The sequence below is a fragment of the Acartia tonsa genome, chromosome 6 (assembly GCF_053477335.1).
Source record: "Acartia tonsa isolate MP-2025a chromosome 6, ASM5347733v1, whole genome shotgun sequence".
NCBI lineage: Eukaryota > Metazoa > Arthropoda > Copepoda > Calanoida > Acartiidae > Acartia > Acartia tonsa.
The window spans coordinates 2,017,458-2,036,482 of NC_137265.1; the positions used below are offsets into that span (position 1 = coordinate 2,017,458).

A 19,025-nucleotide genomic window follows, 5' to 3' on the forward strand; every position below is an offset into this window, starting at 1 on the left:
TGATATAAACTTGAAATTTACCAAAAAAATGAGGGCTGTCTTAATTATAACATATGAAGGTGTAGCAAGTAATCTTCCAAAGTCAAAATTTACAAAATTGAATACATCTATTATTGGATATAATTAATATCAGTGTTATTTTACATATTATTTATTCATTTTCAGTCTTCTTACCAAGAAACATAAATACTTTTTTTCTATGAGCACCAAAAACTTGAAGGACAGTATCAAAGATACTAAGAGCACTTAAGCCCAACCACAAGCCTAGAGCACTCCCAAGATCCACAACAAGATTAAACATATCATAGGCTATGACAGCAGTGTGAACAACAACCTCATTATTCAAGGATATCTCAAACCCTCCAAGATCAACCAGATTTGATATTTGGTAAACTAATGTCAGTTTTAGATCCATGGTCAGGCAAGGTTTTAAACAAGTTGAAAATATACTCAAATCTTGTCCAGAGTGTAACATTTTGAGCTGATAAACAGCATTGACTCTAACTATCTCATCATTCATGTTAACCCTTTACAGTCGGGCCCCTTGCCGCACCTTAATCAGTCGGGGGGGGGGGGCGTTCAACGCCCCCCCTTATTATCTCAGTTCCTATTAGAGCTAGAGGGCTAAATTTTTTTGTGCAAGACCCCTGTTTGATAATGAATTTCCGACCTTTTATAAGTCTAAGTCAATTTTCGCTTCCTTCACCCTTTTATTTAACAACCTTTGTTTTTAGGTCCTTTTTTCTTAAAAATTTCAAACGGCTGTAATTTTCTTATTTTTGAAGCTAGAAGAAAAATTTTTTTCCAGAAAATGTTTATCTTTATGTAAATTTTACATTAGAAATATCAAATATAAATTTCAGCGGCCGCAGCTGTACTTGGCAGCTGCCAGCCGCCGCAGTCGGCGGTTGGCGGGAAAACGGCGGCGGATCTTTATGAAATTTTAATACGTTATGTATACATGTCAGAAAAGCTTAAGTTTAAAATTTGAAGTCTCTAAGTCAAAAATTGCGGCCACAGGAGCCTTTTAAAGATTTCTGGAGACCTGGAGGATCAGGACCTGCAGGATCATACCTGGAACCTGAAAGTGACTTGAACACCTGTATTTCATATAAGGATGTACTATTAGAGGATTTTTTAGTATTTTGGTATGATAAAATGCTTTGTTTTAGTCAAAAAAATATTTTTGCTCTTTACCTGGATGACCCTGCCAGGTTTGCTGGCATCCTGTGCCCGCTAGGATGGAGATATTCAAAAAATTCCAACTCTCAGTTATGTGTCATACCCATACTTAAAAAGTCAAGCAGTTTGGGCTCTTCATCTTTCACACACAGAAAATGAGATAGAAAAAACCGGATGGGGGGGCGTTCAACGCCCCCCCCCCCCCGACCGTTAAGGGTTAATTTCCTTATCTCCTTCACATACAAGACTTGTGTTCTTAGGGAACCAAGGTACAATACATCCATACCATTCAATCAACTTTTTTTCCAATATATTTTCAATGCATTCTCCATAACTACTTCCTATCTTACTGTAGTCCTGGCACTCAGAACCCTCAAATGTATGTGCATCATTTAAAGTTATATCCATGCGATAGGTGTAATATCTATAGGTATTGTCATGATTTTTTCTCAAGCTACCTATTCCATTGCCTACATGAGATATTTTTAGTCTGTTTGCTGTGGATGGATCTGCAATAAAAAATGTTAGATCTTTTTCACCATCAATAGCTATATGAGATAAACCATCTTTCTTTAATTTCATGCAAAATCCATAGGCAGGAATGTTAGCTAATTCTAGCTCACTGCTTGCTTCAATCCAAGTTTTATTCACATTCTTCCAGAGAATTAGGTTTGATTTGGTGTAGTTGTATTGAAAAAGGCGCTCATGCAATTCCCTGTAAGTCAAGTTTCCATGTTTTCCCTTCCATGAGAGTTTACCATTTTCAATATTTCCTGAGATAAACTGTGTCAGATAGTGGTATCCATATTTTGGAGATTCTGAGTATTGAAACTGATTATCTTGACAAACATAGATAATTGGTCTCTCAATTTCATCTAAAGACGTTTTTGAAGTCTGTTGTACTATTGGCTTGCTAAGGTATTTCCAAAGTGAATTCTGCATTTGAAATATAAACAGACAAAGCAAAACTATTTGAATAATTACTCTGAATATTTCTAGTTTTTTCATTTTTTGCAAACAACAGAAGAAATCCTGCCTATTCTCTAGTTCAAGGTGAACTATTCAATAGTCCAGGCCAACATTAGTCAGAGCACAGAGAAAGGTTGCCATAATATTTTATTACTTTAAACTTGCAGTATTGGGGATAAGTCCATTAATTTTGTATAAATGTTTAGAGTAAAGTTTTTTTGGTGAAATCATTTGTTTATTTGAGTACCATCAACATAAAGGGTATGGAAAAAATGAAGACGTTTTTTTTAAATTTGTGTTAATTGTAGAAAAGTTTTCCATACTGTTACGACTGTTTTAAGCTCCAGTTTTTGGAAATATAAAAACCTTCCTGTGCTAAGTATAGTTTAGTAACTTTTTGAAAAAAAAATGTTGTCAAATTAAAAAAAAGTAAAAAACATACAAAATAATTTCATTAACAAAAATAATATACATTAAAATATAATGTAAAAATTAATTTCATTACATTTTCAAAAGAAATTGTAATTTAGTTAAAAGACCTCAAGCTAAAATTGAATAGAATTTTTATCAAAAGATTAAATTTAACATTTATTTTGTCAAATCAATACCTCTATTCAAAAATGACAGAAAAATGAAGAAACTACAGAATAATTTTATTAACAAAAATAATGTAAAAATTAATTTCATTACATTTTCAAAAGAAATTGTAATTTAGTTAAAAGGCCTCAAGCTAAAATTGAATAGAATTTTTATCAAAAGATTAAATTTAACATTTATTTTGTCAAATCAATACCTCTATTCAAAAATGACAGAAAAATGAAGAAACTACAGAATAATTTTATTAACAAAAATAATGTAAAAATTAATTTCATTACATTTTCAAAAGAAATTGTTATTTAGTTGAGAGGCCTCAAGATTTAATTAAATATATTTTTTTATCAAAAGATGGGTAACCTTGCCACAAATGAAACATTTTGTTTGTCAATCCAATACCCAATAATTGTTTAAGCTTAGCAAACATTTTAACATTATTAACTTTTTATCCATGTTAAAACTGAATTTTGTTAAGAATTTTATTTTAGATTTATTTAGATTTGGATATACCTTGAATATCTACCGAAATAAATAAATGAGTATTTGCTCACTTAGGATATTGTAATAACAAGGATGACAACATGCATCCATAAAAGTGAAGCTCTGAAACGGTTGGACAAACTGACATTAACACTTGTAAATTGTCAGAACTGAATAATCAGAATATAAATGAATAAGAGACAAAGCAAAATTGTGAGTAAATTTGTTGAAAAACTTCTTGATACAGGATAATGTTTATGGACATACTTACATTTCTATTACTTGATTATAGAGTTGCTTTGCTTATAATATTGTTCTTTGTTGTTTCAGGAATTAGTATACCAAAAATCAATGGGAAAATTAGATTAAAATTTGTTGTTAAAAAAGTAAAAAATCAAAATGTTTAAAATGGACGTACGGACATTCTGGTAATGATAATAGAGTTGCTACGCTTTCTAAATCGTACCTAACTTCTAAAGGAATCACCATGAAAAATTTGAAATCAATAGGACAATTCTTATCTACAATTCTAGACCGATCCTAATCATAGAAAAGCTTCGCTTTTAAAAATATTAAAAAGAAGGAATACAATATACAATATAAAAAAATATTCAGGCAAAAACTTATGACATTTACATTTTTTATAAGTATAATATTTTATGTCTTTGTTTTTAACAAAATTAATGGATAACTCTTATTCTTTTTTTTATAAATGGAACAATACATAAAGAATTATTCTATTTAAAAAAACTTCTTTTCTTTAATCTATGCAGGAATAAGGGTACTTTAGTAAATTATACTGGTTCTCTCTCATTCATAGGCTTTTTTGGGAACTTAACTTGTAAATCTTGATTGGTTGGCACTAACAAACGTCCTTGTAAAATGGTCTATTGAAGTGCTTTTAATATATACTAGCTCGACGTTTTCTTATGAAAATGTTTATACCAATGTAATTTTTAATATTAGTAAAGCTACTCTATAATTCGAAATGTCCGTCCTTCCGTCAGAGACAGAAAGGGGGAAACGTGATTTTCTCTGCTCCTATGAAAGATAGAGAGCTGACATTTTCAGAGATTTATTATGTTAATGTTCTTCATTAGACCTATTACTCAAAATACCATTTTCCGAATTTCATTCTTCTGCTAACCTAAAAAGTTACTTTAGGGGCATTGAAATTCATGTACAAAATTTCAGCTCTCTATCTCTACTGGCAACCTAGCGCCAGGCATGTAAAATGCTTAGATAATGGCTTGGAAGATGAATTTAGGTGTTCTGCATATTTCAACTTAAACACATAATCCCAAAGATATGATATCCCAAAAATCTTTTATCAAAGTCTACTCTACACCTAGCGCTGGCAATTTCTGTTTTCATTGTTTTCATTGTTTTTAATGCATGATTTAAGAAAACTGACTGGCGCTAGGTGTAGAGTAGACTTTGACAACAGATTTTTGGGATATCATATCTTTGTCCTTATGTGTTTAAATTGAAATATGCAGAAGAGCTTAAAACCTGCACATTGCTGAGATGTTGTTAAAACCGCCGTGATACTGTTATCTGTTGATATCTTACATGCCTGGCGCTAGGTCGCCAGTAGAGATAGAGAGCTGAAATTTTGTACACGAATTTCTATGCCCCTAAAGTAACTTTTTAGGTTAGCAGAAGAATGAAAATCGAAAAATGGTATTTTGAGTAATAGGTCTATTCTTCATATTTTCACCAAGTTTCATTAAGATTCTTCAATTGGTTGGGGTGCTAGATCGATTCCTACATTTTTAAGGTTCAATGATTTTCTCAACTCCTATATCTAGATGGCTGAAATTTTCAGGGATTGAATATTTTCATATTCTGCATATTTTATTAAGTTTCATCGCGATTTGCCTATTGCTTGGGGTGATAGTTCGATTTTTACAATGTTAAGTTTTGTTTGATTTTCTTTACTCCTGTTTGAGATAAATGACTGATATTTTTTGGGATCAAATAAGTTAACAATATACATATCCCCACAAAGTTTCATTAAGAATTGATTAGTTGAGGCGCTAGATCGACTCCTAGATTTTCACATTATAAATCTTACGTAATTTTTTTTAGTGTAATATTTTTTTTATGAAATTGCAATCTATTTATTCCAGATATCCATCCATAATTTTTTGAGCTTCGCTACTTATGAATGTTGTCATCCTTGTTAATACCATAAAACTATAACCAGCCCCAATCCCCTTTGTAAATCTATTGGATGTTTTGTTTATCTATTTTGGTTTTACAATTAAATATTACTTTAATTGAAACTAGCGGCTACACCCCTAGAGTCCTCTAGTGGCATTTAAATGTTTTTTTTTTTAAGTATCTAATTTAAGAATTAATTTGTCTATGTTATCAGCTGTTAAATTCATGTCTCTACGCAGCGCGACTACGCTAGCGACACTATGCGGCGGAAATATTTAAATTTTTCATTGTGATTCATTGTGATTTCTCTTTTGAGGGTGGTGGTACCCTCCCCCAAAATAGTTATAAACCTTCCCGGGACTTATAAGAAACTACCCTGTTAGGGAGAATCAGATCGGTTCAGCGGTTAGCGAGATCCTTTGGTACAAACTCGCAAATACAGAGACATCCTGTTACTTTAGTATAAGGATTTAAGGAAGCTTTTATTAAATGATGTACCTTTTCCACGGTAAATAACAGAGCCAATTAGTAAATTTAATTTTAACTATCCTGTTTTGATTCCATGGAACTTTGCTTTTCAGTTTGTCTTAATATTTCATTGTCTTATAGTTTCTTATAGCAGAGTTGTCCACTCTTGATTTTCAAAGATCTAATCAGTTTGTTTTCAGTGCTTGATATGCACTTTATTGGAAAGCATTCTATACCTCACCTTTTCTGTCCATCAGTTTTCGTATCCTTTTAGTAGCAAAGCTACTCTATAATTCACTTTGTCCGTCCGTCAGTTAGTCAGTCAGTAAGTCATTCCGTAACACTATGGGGTAAACCTGATTTTCTCGGCTCCTATTAAAGATAGACAGCTATTTTTTTTGTTTTGTCCATCTGTCTGTTATTTACGGTGCTAGATCAATTCCTAGATTTTATGTTTTTTTAAATTTTCGACTCCTTTTTAAGAATGAAAAATGAAATTTTCAGGGATTAATTTATTTTACATTCTATATATTTTCACCAAGTTTTATCAATATTTGTATATTGATTGGAGTGCTAGATCGATTCCTAGATTTTTAGGTTTTCTTGATTTTCACTATTCCTATTTAGGATTGACAGCTGAAATTATCAGGGATTGAATATGCTCATATTCTACATATTTTCATCAATTTTCATTAACATTTGTCCAATAATTGCAGTGCTAGATTGATTCCTAGATTTTGAAATTTTTGTTTTTAAAAGGTTGCGTGGTTTTAAAGGCTTTGTGATTTCCCTATTTTATCAAGTTTAATGATTATTGTATGACACTGCTGTATAGGAAAAATATGCTTTACTCTTCTACAATTTGGTGAAAACTTTACTGACAAATACATGCCTGCTATAAAAAATTACACTGTTTGTCGATCTAACGGTACTGCTCTTATATCTTATCAATTTTCTATGCTATTATATAAAAGAAAGACTGATAATTTTTGTGTAAAAATTCATATGACCACTGATCATATCCTTCTGTCTGTTATGCTTCTTCTTTCTTCTTTTTGCTTTCCTGTTCTTACTTTAACATTTAGGGGCTTTGCTACTTATGGATGTTACCATCCTAGTTTTTTCCTTATGAGTTTACTTATAACATATTATAATTTATATCTTTCTATGTCTGTCTGACCTAACACTTTGAAAAAAGGTCTGTACTGCTATTGTTGAAGAATGCCATCCAGTGTATAACTCCTGTCATCCTGTCTAATGTAATGCTACTATCTCTCTATATCATCAAAGCTACTCTACTATTTGAAATGTCCATCCATCTCTACATCTGTAGACAACTGAAATGAAGATTTTTCTGATCTTTGAACATCTAGTCTGCAACTCAATTGGTTTGTCAGACTGTCTGTAAGGCTCTAGAAGACATCAAAGTTTTTTGGGAAAATGTGTACTTTCTTTTGCAATTTCAGTCAATTTCCACATTTGCACAAAGATAAAATTGTAAAATTTTGTGTAAAGGTTCGTATGACCACTGAGCATCATTACTGTCGTTGAAGCCCATAATTTCCTTTCATTTGCTTTGTTGCTTCGCTACTTTTAGATGTTGACATCCTCCTTTCAAAAATTTCTTTCCAATAATTTATTTTCTTTGTTATATTTTGTTTTTACTAGCAAAGATACTCTATATCTTGAAGAGGAACCTTTATTATCTTCTGTCACCTGTATTGTAACTAAAGTCATGTTTTACTATGGAAATATGACACAATTACATTTTATGACAAAAGGCAGATTTTTATTTGAAAATTATAATGACAGTTAAGCATATACCTAAGCATGCTGAAGGAAAATGTATTTTTTTTAATTTTTGAAAATAGATTGGGTTGTGAAATTCATTACAAAAATCCTAAAAATCTGTTATTTTTACTTTCTTGGTATTTTGCTAAATGCTAAATACTTATCTGTGCTTCACTACTAAATTTTCTGTTTTAAGAATAGAAATTAATTACTTCAATATAATTACAAAAGCAACATGAAATAATAGTTATTTCTCGCATCGTATTATAAATGGCTCTCCGCAGTTATAGAATGTACACACTGTTCCACCCTCAGATGTAAAAACTTTATTTTAGTGTTTGGCCAAATTGATTTAGCAATTGTATGTGTAAGTACATCTAATAACACCCTTTGCTATTTTTAAAATCTGAGAAAATTTTTTTATGCAATGAAAATTGCAAAAGTTTGCAACCTTTTTTCGCACCACTACTTAAATCGAGTTTTAAAACATTTTATATCAAATCATTTTTACAAAAAATATCAATAATTACTTAAAATTAAGCCTGAAAGAAAAAAATCTCATTACACATGTTAATTTTCATGTTTTGGGTCTTTTTTTCAGGAAAGTATAACTTCTCCTTTTTTGACAAAAATGTATTTTTTTAACAATTCAAAGTAAAATAAAATAAAACTTAAACAATTTTTCTTGAATTATCAGTTGAAATTTTCATCAAACATGCAATTTAAGTGATGAAAATTTAATAAAATCATTTTTGAATGTTTAGAATTACCAATTTTCTACATTTAAAACAAAATGTTAACAAAATTTAAAAACATTCTATTATATAACTTTAAAAATCAATAACATTTTATAAAATGATGTTTTAAAAAATAAATCATTAAAAGGTATTAAAATGCATTTTAAGTTCCTTAAAATTAAAATGAAAACATCTTTTTACACTTTATTCTTAGTAATAGAGATTAATCGTCATTTGATGAAAATGATTTATTTAATTAACTAATTGAACCTTTTTGTGACCATATTTAAACTATTTAATTTTTACACTAAGGTGTTTTTAATGAAAATCTTTGTTAATTTCTCTAATGCGACAAAAAAAGAAAGGAAACTTTTTACTATTTCTAGGTTATGTAATTTAAACTATATAATATGAAATACATTTTAATTGTCTTTCTTTTGAGCCACAAAACACTGTAAAATGTAACATATATGCAAAAATAACAATTTTTTTAATGAATATTATAATATCCTTATATGACATTATGTCAGAGCATTCTCTTCAGATCATATGTTCATGAAAAGTAGCCGAACTTGGAGTGTTGCGCTATTTATTAGAATATTAAATAAACTTGAATGGTAAAAATATTAGCATAACCTTTGTCAATTCAAATGCTTAAGGTATATTATTCGGAAAGTTAGTTAAAAAAGAGAGAATTTGCTATGTATACTGTTGAAAGACTTTCAAAAATGTGAATTACAAAGCAATCCTAAAAGATCGGGCCGTAGGCGAGTCTTAGTCGATTGGGTGGTACGGGGGTTTTCTGATAGCAAATATTGCGTTATTGGTATACAAGGTAAAAAAAACAACATTTTAAAGAAATTTTTAAATAAAACCCAACGTGTATTGACAGTACAAACATCTTAATGCTAGCAGACATATGTTTATCAATATTAGAAGAAAACTATTTCCACAAGAAGAATTATTCAGGTTTCTAATTTATAATTTTAAATATATTTTCTGATAAAATGTTTGACATATATCGTACTAGAGTTGGCTCAATATAACTATATCGCTATTGGCTAGTTTTCTATAAGTACAAATCTATTATCTATTTCTCAATAAATCTATTTTCCTCCCCCGCCATTACTATATCTAAAAGAAAGAAGTAAATATTTATTAATTTAAATGATTTTAAAAAGATTTTTTTCAATTATATTTTTTTTACATTACCATCTCCAAAGGGTTAATATGATTAAAATTTTAGTTTTAATATTTTAACGCAAAGGAAGTGTCGCCACATTCGAATTCTTTTCAAATACAGTTTTCTTAGATTTACTCTATTATGAACGAATATTTTTTATTTATGAAATAAGGATTAAATACTTCAATGTAATTCAAATATCTACATGAAGTGAAAAACTAAATTCATTCCATAAACAAATAGAATAAAGGTCCTATCGCTTTGGTCAATGAGAGTTTAATAAGGATTATTGGAGCACTATGAGTTTTAAACACTTTACCATTGGAAGACTCGAGCTTATTTATAGACGTTTATATCCTATATAGATCTGTCATGGATCTTGATGCAATAAAGCAGGCTGTTTTGTAAATGTTAAAAATTGGAAGATTTCATTAAATAAAAGTAATCGCAAATATACTTAGTAAATAACCATTTACAAAACAAATATATTGATAATTTAGATTTCAGAGAAGATGAATCCCTTCAAAAAAGACGACATTTTGCATCTTCTGCTATGACATTTTAGAAAAAATATAAAAAAACAAAATTTAGTATAAAAACTATTTTCATTGATTTTTCTGAAGGTATTATCGTATTCTGTGGGTTTGTTATTATCATTAACTTATATCGAAAGTGCCAAACATTGTACCCTAACTTATTCATTTAATAAAAAATGAACCGTGCACAATTAAAAGATTAAAACTAGTTTTTTTTAGCCCCGAGGTGCTGCAGCTAGGCAGGCTAGGGAGCCGAGCGCTGCGGCTAGGCAGGCTAGGGAGCTGAGCGCTGCAGCCAGAGTTGTTCGTTGTCGGTGGGGGGGGGGGGGGGACTCAATTTTTCAAAATTGAAAACATTTTCCTAAGAGTAAAATAACAAAAAAAGTAAAACAAATTGATCCTCTAGTAGTAATTCTGTTTGATATTGTAATCAAGAAGTTAAAACTAATATATATATACTAGCAGTTGCGCCACTAGCATCTAGTGGGCTCTGTATTTAATCAGGTAGTTAGAGGACAGAAATATAGCCTAAGACCATCCCAATAATTAGACCTAAAATCAAAATAGTATAAAACCAACCTATGACAAATGTTGATCTTCCCTATAAAGAAACTTTATAGTAGTTAAAATCTTAAGCTTCAGACAAAAAAACCTTAGTACTTTATATAATAGGATAAACATAGTTAGATTAATGCAAAAACAAGAGCGAAATCTAAAAAAGAGAAGGTGAAGCAAGGCCTTGATTCCATAACTGATTAAGGCTTGTCATTTCCTATTTGAAATAAATTCAACAAGTAAAGTGAAGCTTTCAGATCACCATCAGTTTGGTCTTCTCCAAAATTTCATCCTATCTTTCAATTTTGTATATGTTAAAGGGTTTGTAATAAAAAAAAAGACAGGCAGACATAAATAAAGTAGTTTTATTCCTATAAACAAGTAATTAAAATTTGACTTAAACTTATTTATTTACAGTTTTTGCATAAAATTAAAAGTAGGTTGACCTACTAACATATGGTGAAAGGATCAAGCCCTAGACAGACAATGTAAAGTGCTCCTGAATTTTCTAATATATATATATATAGGTAGAGTTATGACAATTGATGATAAATCTTTACAAATATTGCCTTAAAAAGGGACTTATATTAAATTACATGAAAAATCTCCAAATATTACAATATTGACAAAACTTTTTGCCAAACTGAATAATAAATGCATTACATACAAACAATTACAGCGATTTAGAGAAAATTGTAATCAAATTCTATTACTATCTATCTGATTTAAGTTCATAATAAATATTAAAAGAATTAAAAAGAAATTCAAATTTAAGTCTATAAAAACATTCATTTTAATCTTGTAATGATAAACTTTATATTTTTCTAATTTCTATTTAATGCAAATCGTTTAATCTTTTTTTTATAACCTAACATTTTGATTGTGTTTTGTGTGTGTGTGTGTTAAATTGACAGGAAGGAAATGGACATCATGCTGCTTTTTACACTAGTCCCCAATTACAATTTCTTATGCGATAGCTATATAGAAATACTAGCCAAGAGCGCGCTATGAGCGCGCTATTGGCTGCGCGTTCCTTTTCTATCTTGATATTTTATTTGTAGGATCAAAATATTATTTTGTATTTCAATTATTATGTATTACAATTATTAATTCAAATTAATACATCTTTGAATACAATGTTATTTACATAATCATCAATTAATGCAATTTTCAAATGTTCTGGTGATCCTACTCTTGATATAGCAACATACAATTGACCATGTGTGAATACTTCAGGTCTAAGGAACAATCCTACAGTTTGCATAGTTTGACCTTGAGATTTATTGATGGTGAATGCAAATGCGATCTTTACGGGAAATTGAATTCTTTGCCAGTCTTCAGGCCAGGTTTCAGGTAAGGGAACAAATGTGATTCTTGGAATTAATACTTTTTCCTGAGTTTCAACAACAGTACACTCTAATACTCTGTTTGAAATCAAGCCATTGAATATCAATTTAGTTCCATTACACAATCCTTGTTTCGGATTCAAATTTCTTAGTAGTATCAGTGGGACACCTGGCTTTAGCATGAGAGTGTGAGGAGGAAATCCATCAGGGGTAAGTGTATGGAGGTATTCTGGATTAAACCTTAGTTCATGTCTAGGATCTGTACATTTATCTGTGCTCTCAAGTTTTACAGCTAAGCTATTTAGTTTCTGCATAGCAATTGTATTTAGAGCATTAACCTGACGATTAGTTACTGCTAATACAGCCCTTCCTTTTAACCATTCAGGATTTGATATATTAGCGTTGATATTTGGAAATACCATGTCTATTAACCTATGCATAGCAAGAGTTTCAGAGGTTATTTTGATGGCAATCATATTTTCAGGTATTTTTACTTGAGATTGTATACCATTTCCTATGTCTAAAGTCCATCTATCAAATGCATGAAGGTTAGGATTCTGATTGGCATTGACCCTCATGTTTGTAGATAACCTTTTGATTGTGAAAGTAGCCCACAGATTGTTTGTGTTAATACAACGTTGGGATATTGTATCTTGTGTGGCATTTTTGATTACAGGCAGACATTGTCTGAAATCTCCTGCAAGGATTACAATTTTCCCTCCAAATGGTTTTTCTTTAGTGTTCATTATATCACGAAGAGAGCGATCTATAGCTGACAACATGTATGAATCCATCATAGTTGCTTCATCTATTATTAATAGTCTAGCCTTTTGTACAACCTTGGCAAGGTTGCTTTGAACAGGTATGTTGAGAGTAGAATCATCCTTAGGAGTTAATGGAGCTTTCAATCTAGAATGGTAGGTTCTACCCATGTGTAACAAATTTGCTGCAATTCCTGTAGATGCCATTGCCAAGCAAATTTCTCCTTGCTCTGACATAGATCTTACTGATTTTAGGATGGTATTTAGTAGGTATGTTTTCCCACAGCCACCACGGGCATCTATGAAAAGCCTCAAATCAGATCTTTGTTGAACAGATGTGATAACACAGTTGAATATATCTCTTTGATCATTTGTAAGCTCTCTTGCTAATTGTTCAGCTTCTTCTTGTAGTTGAACCACATCAAAGTCCAATTCTTCTCTAATTGCTGTTGGTTGGATAGTTGTCATGTGCTGGACTCTCCTCAAATCTTCAATTGTTACATTTGGAAGTCTGTACTCAGCTAGTGTTTTATCATGAGCTGCTAGGTTTAATTCAATATCTTGTAGAATTAATGATTTTAGCTGTTGTTCATCAAGTTCAACATTCATTGCTAAGGCTTTTCGTTCATAATCATCCTTCCAAGTATCCCAGAATCTTTCAAATAGCACTCTTGGTTCTTCTGGATTACAGAATATCAGAATCATTACAAACAGTCTTCTGAGTTGAGGGCTCATTTTAGTATGGGATGCTTCCTCTAAAGCATTGATGTATTCAACATCCCCTTGGAGTAATCCTAGCCTCTCACATACTCTTTGGTAAGTTTCACACACTTCACCATTAACGGTTCTTAAATCTGTGAAACTTGTTTTTCCTTGACAATGATTGTGATGTAGAAGCATTCGCAAGTAGTACAAATCCCCTGATGCAGGACCAACACTATGCACACGACCAATCGTGTCATGTTTTTGTTTACGAATTGCCCATCTTCTATGTTTTGATTGGTAGGTATATAGCTTTGGCATATCTACATACTTGGGCATCAATTCTAAGCCTGCATTATTAGCTTTTAATTCTTCATTTAATCTGAAGAATGCTGTCAGCTCTGTCTCTTTAAATTGCTCAAGGTTTTCTATTTCTGAACCATCCTCGAACACTAATTGTTGTTGATTTTCTAAGTGAACACGGAGGACATTGACAGAGGGATTTTGGTATTGTAAGGGGAAGTCCAGCAATCTCCATGCAGCTTCACATGATCCAACAACTCTCATGTCAATGTAGTTCTGAATTTCATCATTTCCATTTACAGTTGCACTGACCATTGCTCTAGAATTACCCTTTGTAACATATTTGTACAGATATTTGGCAACTTTTGTAGAAGTACAGCTTTCTACATTGATGTGACAATCATATTTCAACAGTAGATATGGATTATATGGCACAATCCAACTGTTGTCAATTACACGATCTTGTCCACCTCTCTGAATGTTGATGGACCTTCCACCATCAATTGGTTTTCTTCTTCTGTACACAGCGTAATTAGTTTCAGGATTTATTGTTGTTTCTCTTTGAAATTGTTTTGGAAATCCTTTGCTACATTTGCCATCCTTTAAGCATTGTGAACCACATGGACCATGTACCATTTGGCGAGACACCAAATCTTGTAACTTTTGTCTATTTTCTCTTTGAAGTTCACTTATTGTTGGATCATTTGGATCAGGGGGAAGTTCTGCTATTACCAGTTTATCAACTTCATTAGGTGATTGAACTCTGTCATCATTTGCAAGTATTATTAGTATATGAACATGTGGAAGACCACGCTTCTGAAACTCAATGGTGTACATCAATGCAGCTACTCTTCCAAATATGCCTCCTTTGACAATATCATCTACCAGTTGATCTTTCTTTAGTTTGAATATTCTTGAAGTTAGATCTGGTCTATCCTGTGCAGTTTGATTTGGATACAGCTGTGATTTGATTTCTTCCCAATTAGGATTACAGGTCATTGTAATGAAGAAGTCTGGCTTTCTGTATTCTCGGCATATAGCTATGCCATTTTGAAACTTGGCCTGGTACCAACGTGGACCTCCACTGAAGGAACTTGTTAATATCACTGGTCTTCCAATTCGTTCTCCATTTGGATTATTTACTGCATTTCTTACTGAGTCATATTGATCACACCTCAGCTCTTTTTGATGTTTACGTATATAGTTGAGACTGTTATTTTCTGCTTGTATCCAAGACATACATACCCATTCTTGAAACAGCCTTCCTGTCTTATGTATGAAATTTGCAAATAACCCTTCTCTTATCATCATATGGAAGTTGTAGAATTCACGTGGGGATATTTGAGACCTATTAGTGCCGTCTAGTTGACCACTTCCCTCTTCCCAACCATATGTACCTCGGGGAAAGAGCAGTGTGAATCTTAGTGGCATGGCAGCTCTATGGCGTTCAGGAATTGATTGGACCACACCATTGAGACGTATTACAATGTCATTGTGATTAGAATTTCCATCTGTTAGTACAGATATTTCACCTGTATTTGTGAATTCATTATAAACTCTTTCATGTGCTCCTTGTGGCCTATGTTTAGCAGAGATAACAACTTTACCTTCAGCAAATCTCTCTGCTGGTAAGTCTCTTAGCTGTTTAAAGTCTCTTGCGAATGGATTAAACTGTTTAATCTCAGGAACTATATTTTCGAGAATTGACTTTATAAGCTCTTTCTCTCTATTACTTGTGCTTAATGGCAGATACAAATTCTCATATCTCAAAGTAGTGTCATCAGTAGGGTCATGTATATACAATTGTGCAAACTTGGGTGTTTCGTTTTCTGCATAATCCCGTGGTCCAAGTGAATGATATATTTTCCCTTGAAATATAACTCCACTACAATTTAGATGATCTGGTTGTGTAACTCTAAGGCTTGACATAGATACACCATTATTGATAGTTCTGGAGAACTTACGGAAGACACTTGATTCTTCTGAATCATTATGTATCAGTCTTTCTATCTCAGGAGTTGGTCTCGGAAACACTGGAACATTACTTAATAGTCCCTTCATACAACACATACTAAGTGTTTCTCTCAGATATTTCAATGCCCCACAGAAGGTACATCTATAGACCATGGATCCTATGGTGTCATCAGAATCTTCTAATGGTAGTACTTTATATGTGCCATTTACAATTTCTTCTGACAATCTACCCTCTCCTGGTCTTGCTTTCGAGACATTTCCAATTTTCATTTTCTTTAATCTCATACTTGCATGATCATCACGAATGTTATCTCTTCTTCGACCAAGACGCCTTGCATCATGATGTGCTCGTACTTCCAGCTGAAGTGGAACATTTCGTTGATTAGCCATTTTAATCTGAAATTAACATTATATATTGGGCAATTTTCTTTTTTTTTGTTACATTACATTACTATGATTACATTTATTCAGCTTGTTCTTGTGTGAATGGGCTGTCAAACCATTGCACATCTATTTGATCTTCACTGGAATTGTTTTCTTTCATAGGTGATTTGAACCATTCAGGTAGAATTTCATCATCATCACTCATCATTCCTGTTTGGATATCTGGAGAACCAATTTCAAAGTTTGATACAACACTTACCAATTCATTTGCATCTAGTACAACAGGAGTTTCTTGCACCGGTGAGTTGAACCATTCAATTGGTAGAATTTCCTCTTCATCACTCATCATTTCTATTTCATTATCTGGAGTACCAATTTCAAAGTTTGATACAACACTTACCAATTTGTTTTTTTCTAGTAGGATAGGATGATTACTGTCAGAGTTTCTAGTCATTAGGATATTCTCTTGGGAGATGTCAGGTAGGCTGTCTGGTGAATTTTCAAATTTGTACTTCTCTTGTGAGATGTTAGGTAGGCTATCTGGTGAGTTTTCAAATTTGTACTTCTCTTGTGATATTTCAGGTAGGCTCTCATGTGAATTTTCAAATTTGTACTTCTTTTGTGAGATGTTAGGCAAGCTGTCATGTGAATCATTTTTATCTGTTTTACTTTTTGTTATTCCCCAACCAGGAGAGTGTGATGAATGTGTTATTTCATCATCATTTTCAGCGTTATCCCAATGTGAATCATTTCTAGTTGGTGATATACCCCAATCAGAGGAGATAGTTGAGATGCTCTCATCATTGAAATTTTCCTCCTGGATGTCAGTTTTGAGCATTGGAATATTTTCTAGAGTTACATTCTGATTTGTTGATATACCCCAATCAGAGGAGAGAGTTGAGTTGCTCTCATCATTGAAATTTTCCTCCTTCATGTCACTTTTGAGCATTGGAATGTTTTCTAGATTTACATTCTGATTTGGTGGAATATCCCAATCAGATGAATTAGATGAAATGCTAATTGATTTTTCTTCACCATTGACCACATCATGAGAAGAATCATTTGTGATTTCATTTTCAGATGATGAATAGTGTATACTAAGCATATCGTAATGCATTTCGTAACAATTTACGTGATTATTGTCAATTGTGTCTTCCTCACTGAACATATCATCACAGACTTCATCATTGACATGAAATTCCAAGTATGGAGCTGGTGCCATTACAGAGTCTGTAAGGCACTGGTCATTGTATTGCATGTTATTCATATTCTGAAACTTAGTAACAATCAGTTTTAATTATTGATTCATAGTTTATTATTACACTTATGCCCCTGTTTTTTTAGTATTGCATTTACAGTTTAAGCTCCTGATCAGCATATTGATCATATATTCTATTAGAAGCATTGTATTTAATGTATTAATTTTAGATTTAAGTACAATGTTGAAAGTTCCAATCCAGTGATTCAATTCTTCAATATCTATTGTTATACCATTTTGACACATTTTGTTCTCTGAAATGATTCATTTATATATTTGACATACATATTTAGTCTACATCATCATAGCATTCATATGGATATGTGTGAGGAATTGGCGAACGATTAGATCTTCTTTTTATTCTGGATACCAATCCAATCATGTATCTGATTAATGCCCAATGATTTTCTGTCTGGATTAGACATTCTATTATGTTTATCCATTCTGGTTCATCTTTTATGCCACACTTTATGCATACATTATTTGGATTCATTATTGTCTGAAAGGAGGGATATATACATGTAGTTTATGATTAGTGATATACTAATATTTTATGTCATTTTATTACAGAACATTTTATTTTCTAGAGTGATACATATATATATTCTTTAATTTATTTACATTATTACAGTATTATATTTTTACTATTTATTACACTGGGATTTACATATTACATTATGTTTACATTATTACTATACTGTACTATTTATTACATTATTACATTATCTATATTTTATGACATTACCATTACACATACATTATTGCACTATTATGACACCATACAGTATTTATTACATTATTACATTAGCTATATTATCATTCATTTTTTACATTCACTAATTTTATTTTTTTGCTATTTGGTACATTTAGACTTAGGAAATTCTCATCTTCTGTGTCTGTGTCATCAGAACCAAGGGTTCTGTCGCTATCTCTGTCCTGGATATCTCTGTCCTGGAATCCACCATTTAGTTCTTGCCACAGGCAAGCTCTCCCTTCTGCTAGACCATCACCATAGCTGTTTTGCATATTGCAGATGTTATCTAGTTGTCTTTGGCTACGGATGATAGTCCCACAGATATATCTATACAACATATTATACCTTTATTTGAATTGGCTTGAGCACACTAATTTTAGAGTGATTAGCTATTATATTGACATACCTTCCTTAAGACATTGTCTTATCTGAGTTTACGGACTAAGTGCATACCTTACATATAGAGGTAATGTTCATGATACCACAGACATACCTATAGAACATGTCTATGTTCTTTGTTTGCAGACACAGGTTTACCATATCTACAAACTCAGGAGTAGACGCTTTGATTGATTCCATCAACCTGGTGATTACCTCATCCCTTACAACCACAGACATTATCAGATTTCTGAAAGTAGCTCAAGGGCTGAAATCTTGAACATACTTACATGTGACTTACTATCTCATTATCATACCTTCCTCAAGTTATTATCCAGTCTGAGTTATTATACTAAGTACATATAGTTCTAACGAATCTATGGGTTGAGAGCATACCGCTGGGCTATACTATAGATGTAGGACAGACTGCTTATCTATCACACACTACATTATCACAGACATATATAGTCTGGGACTGCAGCAGCACATGAATATGGTTGTTTA

At 31.9% G+C, this 19,025-nt stretch overlaps 2 protein-coding genes across 2 annotated transcripts; both read right to left on the reverse strand.

The window, feature by feature from the left end:
* Positions 1–11,772: 11,772 nt before the first annotated feature.
* Positions 11,773–16,137, reverse strand: LOC145321465 (uncharacterized). Its single transcript, XM_080162886.1, has one exon. It carries the CDS (start codon positions 16,135–16,137, stop codon positions 11,773–11,775), a length of 4,365 nt encoding a protein of 1,454 aa, XP_080019012.1.
* Positions 16,138–18,168: 2,031 nt separating this feature from the next.
* Positions 18,169–18,766, reverse strand: LOC145321560 (uncharacterized). The gene is made up of 2 exons (XM_080162987.1): positions 18,637–18,766; positions 18,169–18,470 (listed from the first exon to the last, which is right to left on the reverse strand). Exons 1-2 carry the CDS (start codon positions 18,759–18,761, stop codon positions 18,206–18,208), a joined length of 390 nt encoding a protein of 129 aa, XP_080019113.1. The 5' UTR covers positions 18,762–18,766; the 3' UTR covers positions 18,169–18,205.
* Positions 18,767–19,025: the final 259 nt, after the last annotated feature.

Excerpts from the sequence above, each read along its gene's own strand:
- LOC145321560 (XM_080162987.1), bottom strand. The coding sequence starts at position 18,761 with ATGTCTGTGGTTGTAAGGGATGAGGTAATCACCAGGTTGATGGAATCA. Across the intron at positions 18,471-18,636 it reads AACATAGACATGTTCTATAG|ATATATCTGTGGGACTATCA; the intron begins GTATGTCTGTGG and ends TATGTTGTATAG.
- LOC145321465 (XM_080162886.1), bottom strand. The coding sequence starts at position 16,137 with ATGGCTAATCAACGAAATGTTCCACTTCAGCTGGAAGTACGAGCACAT.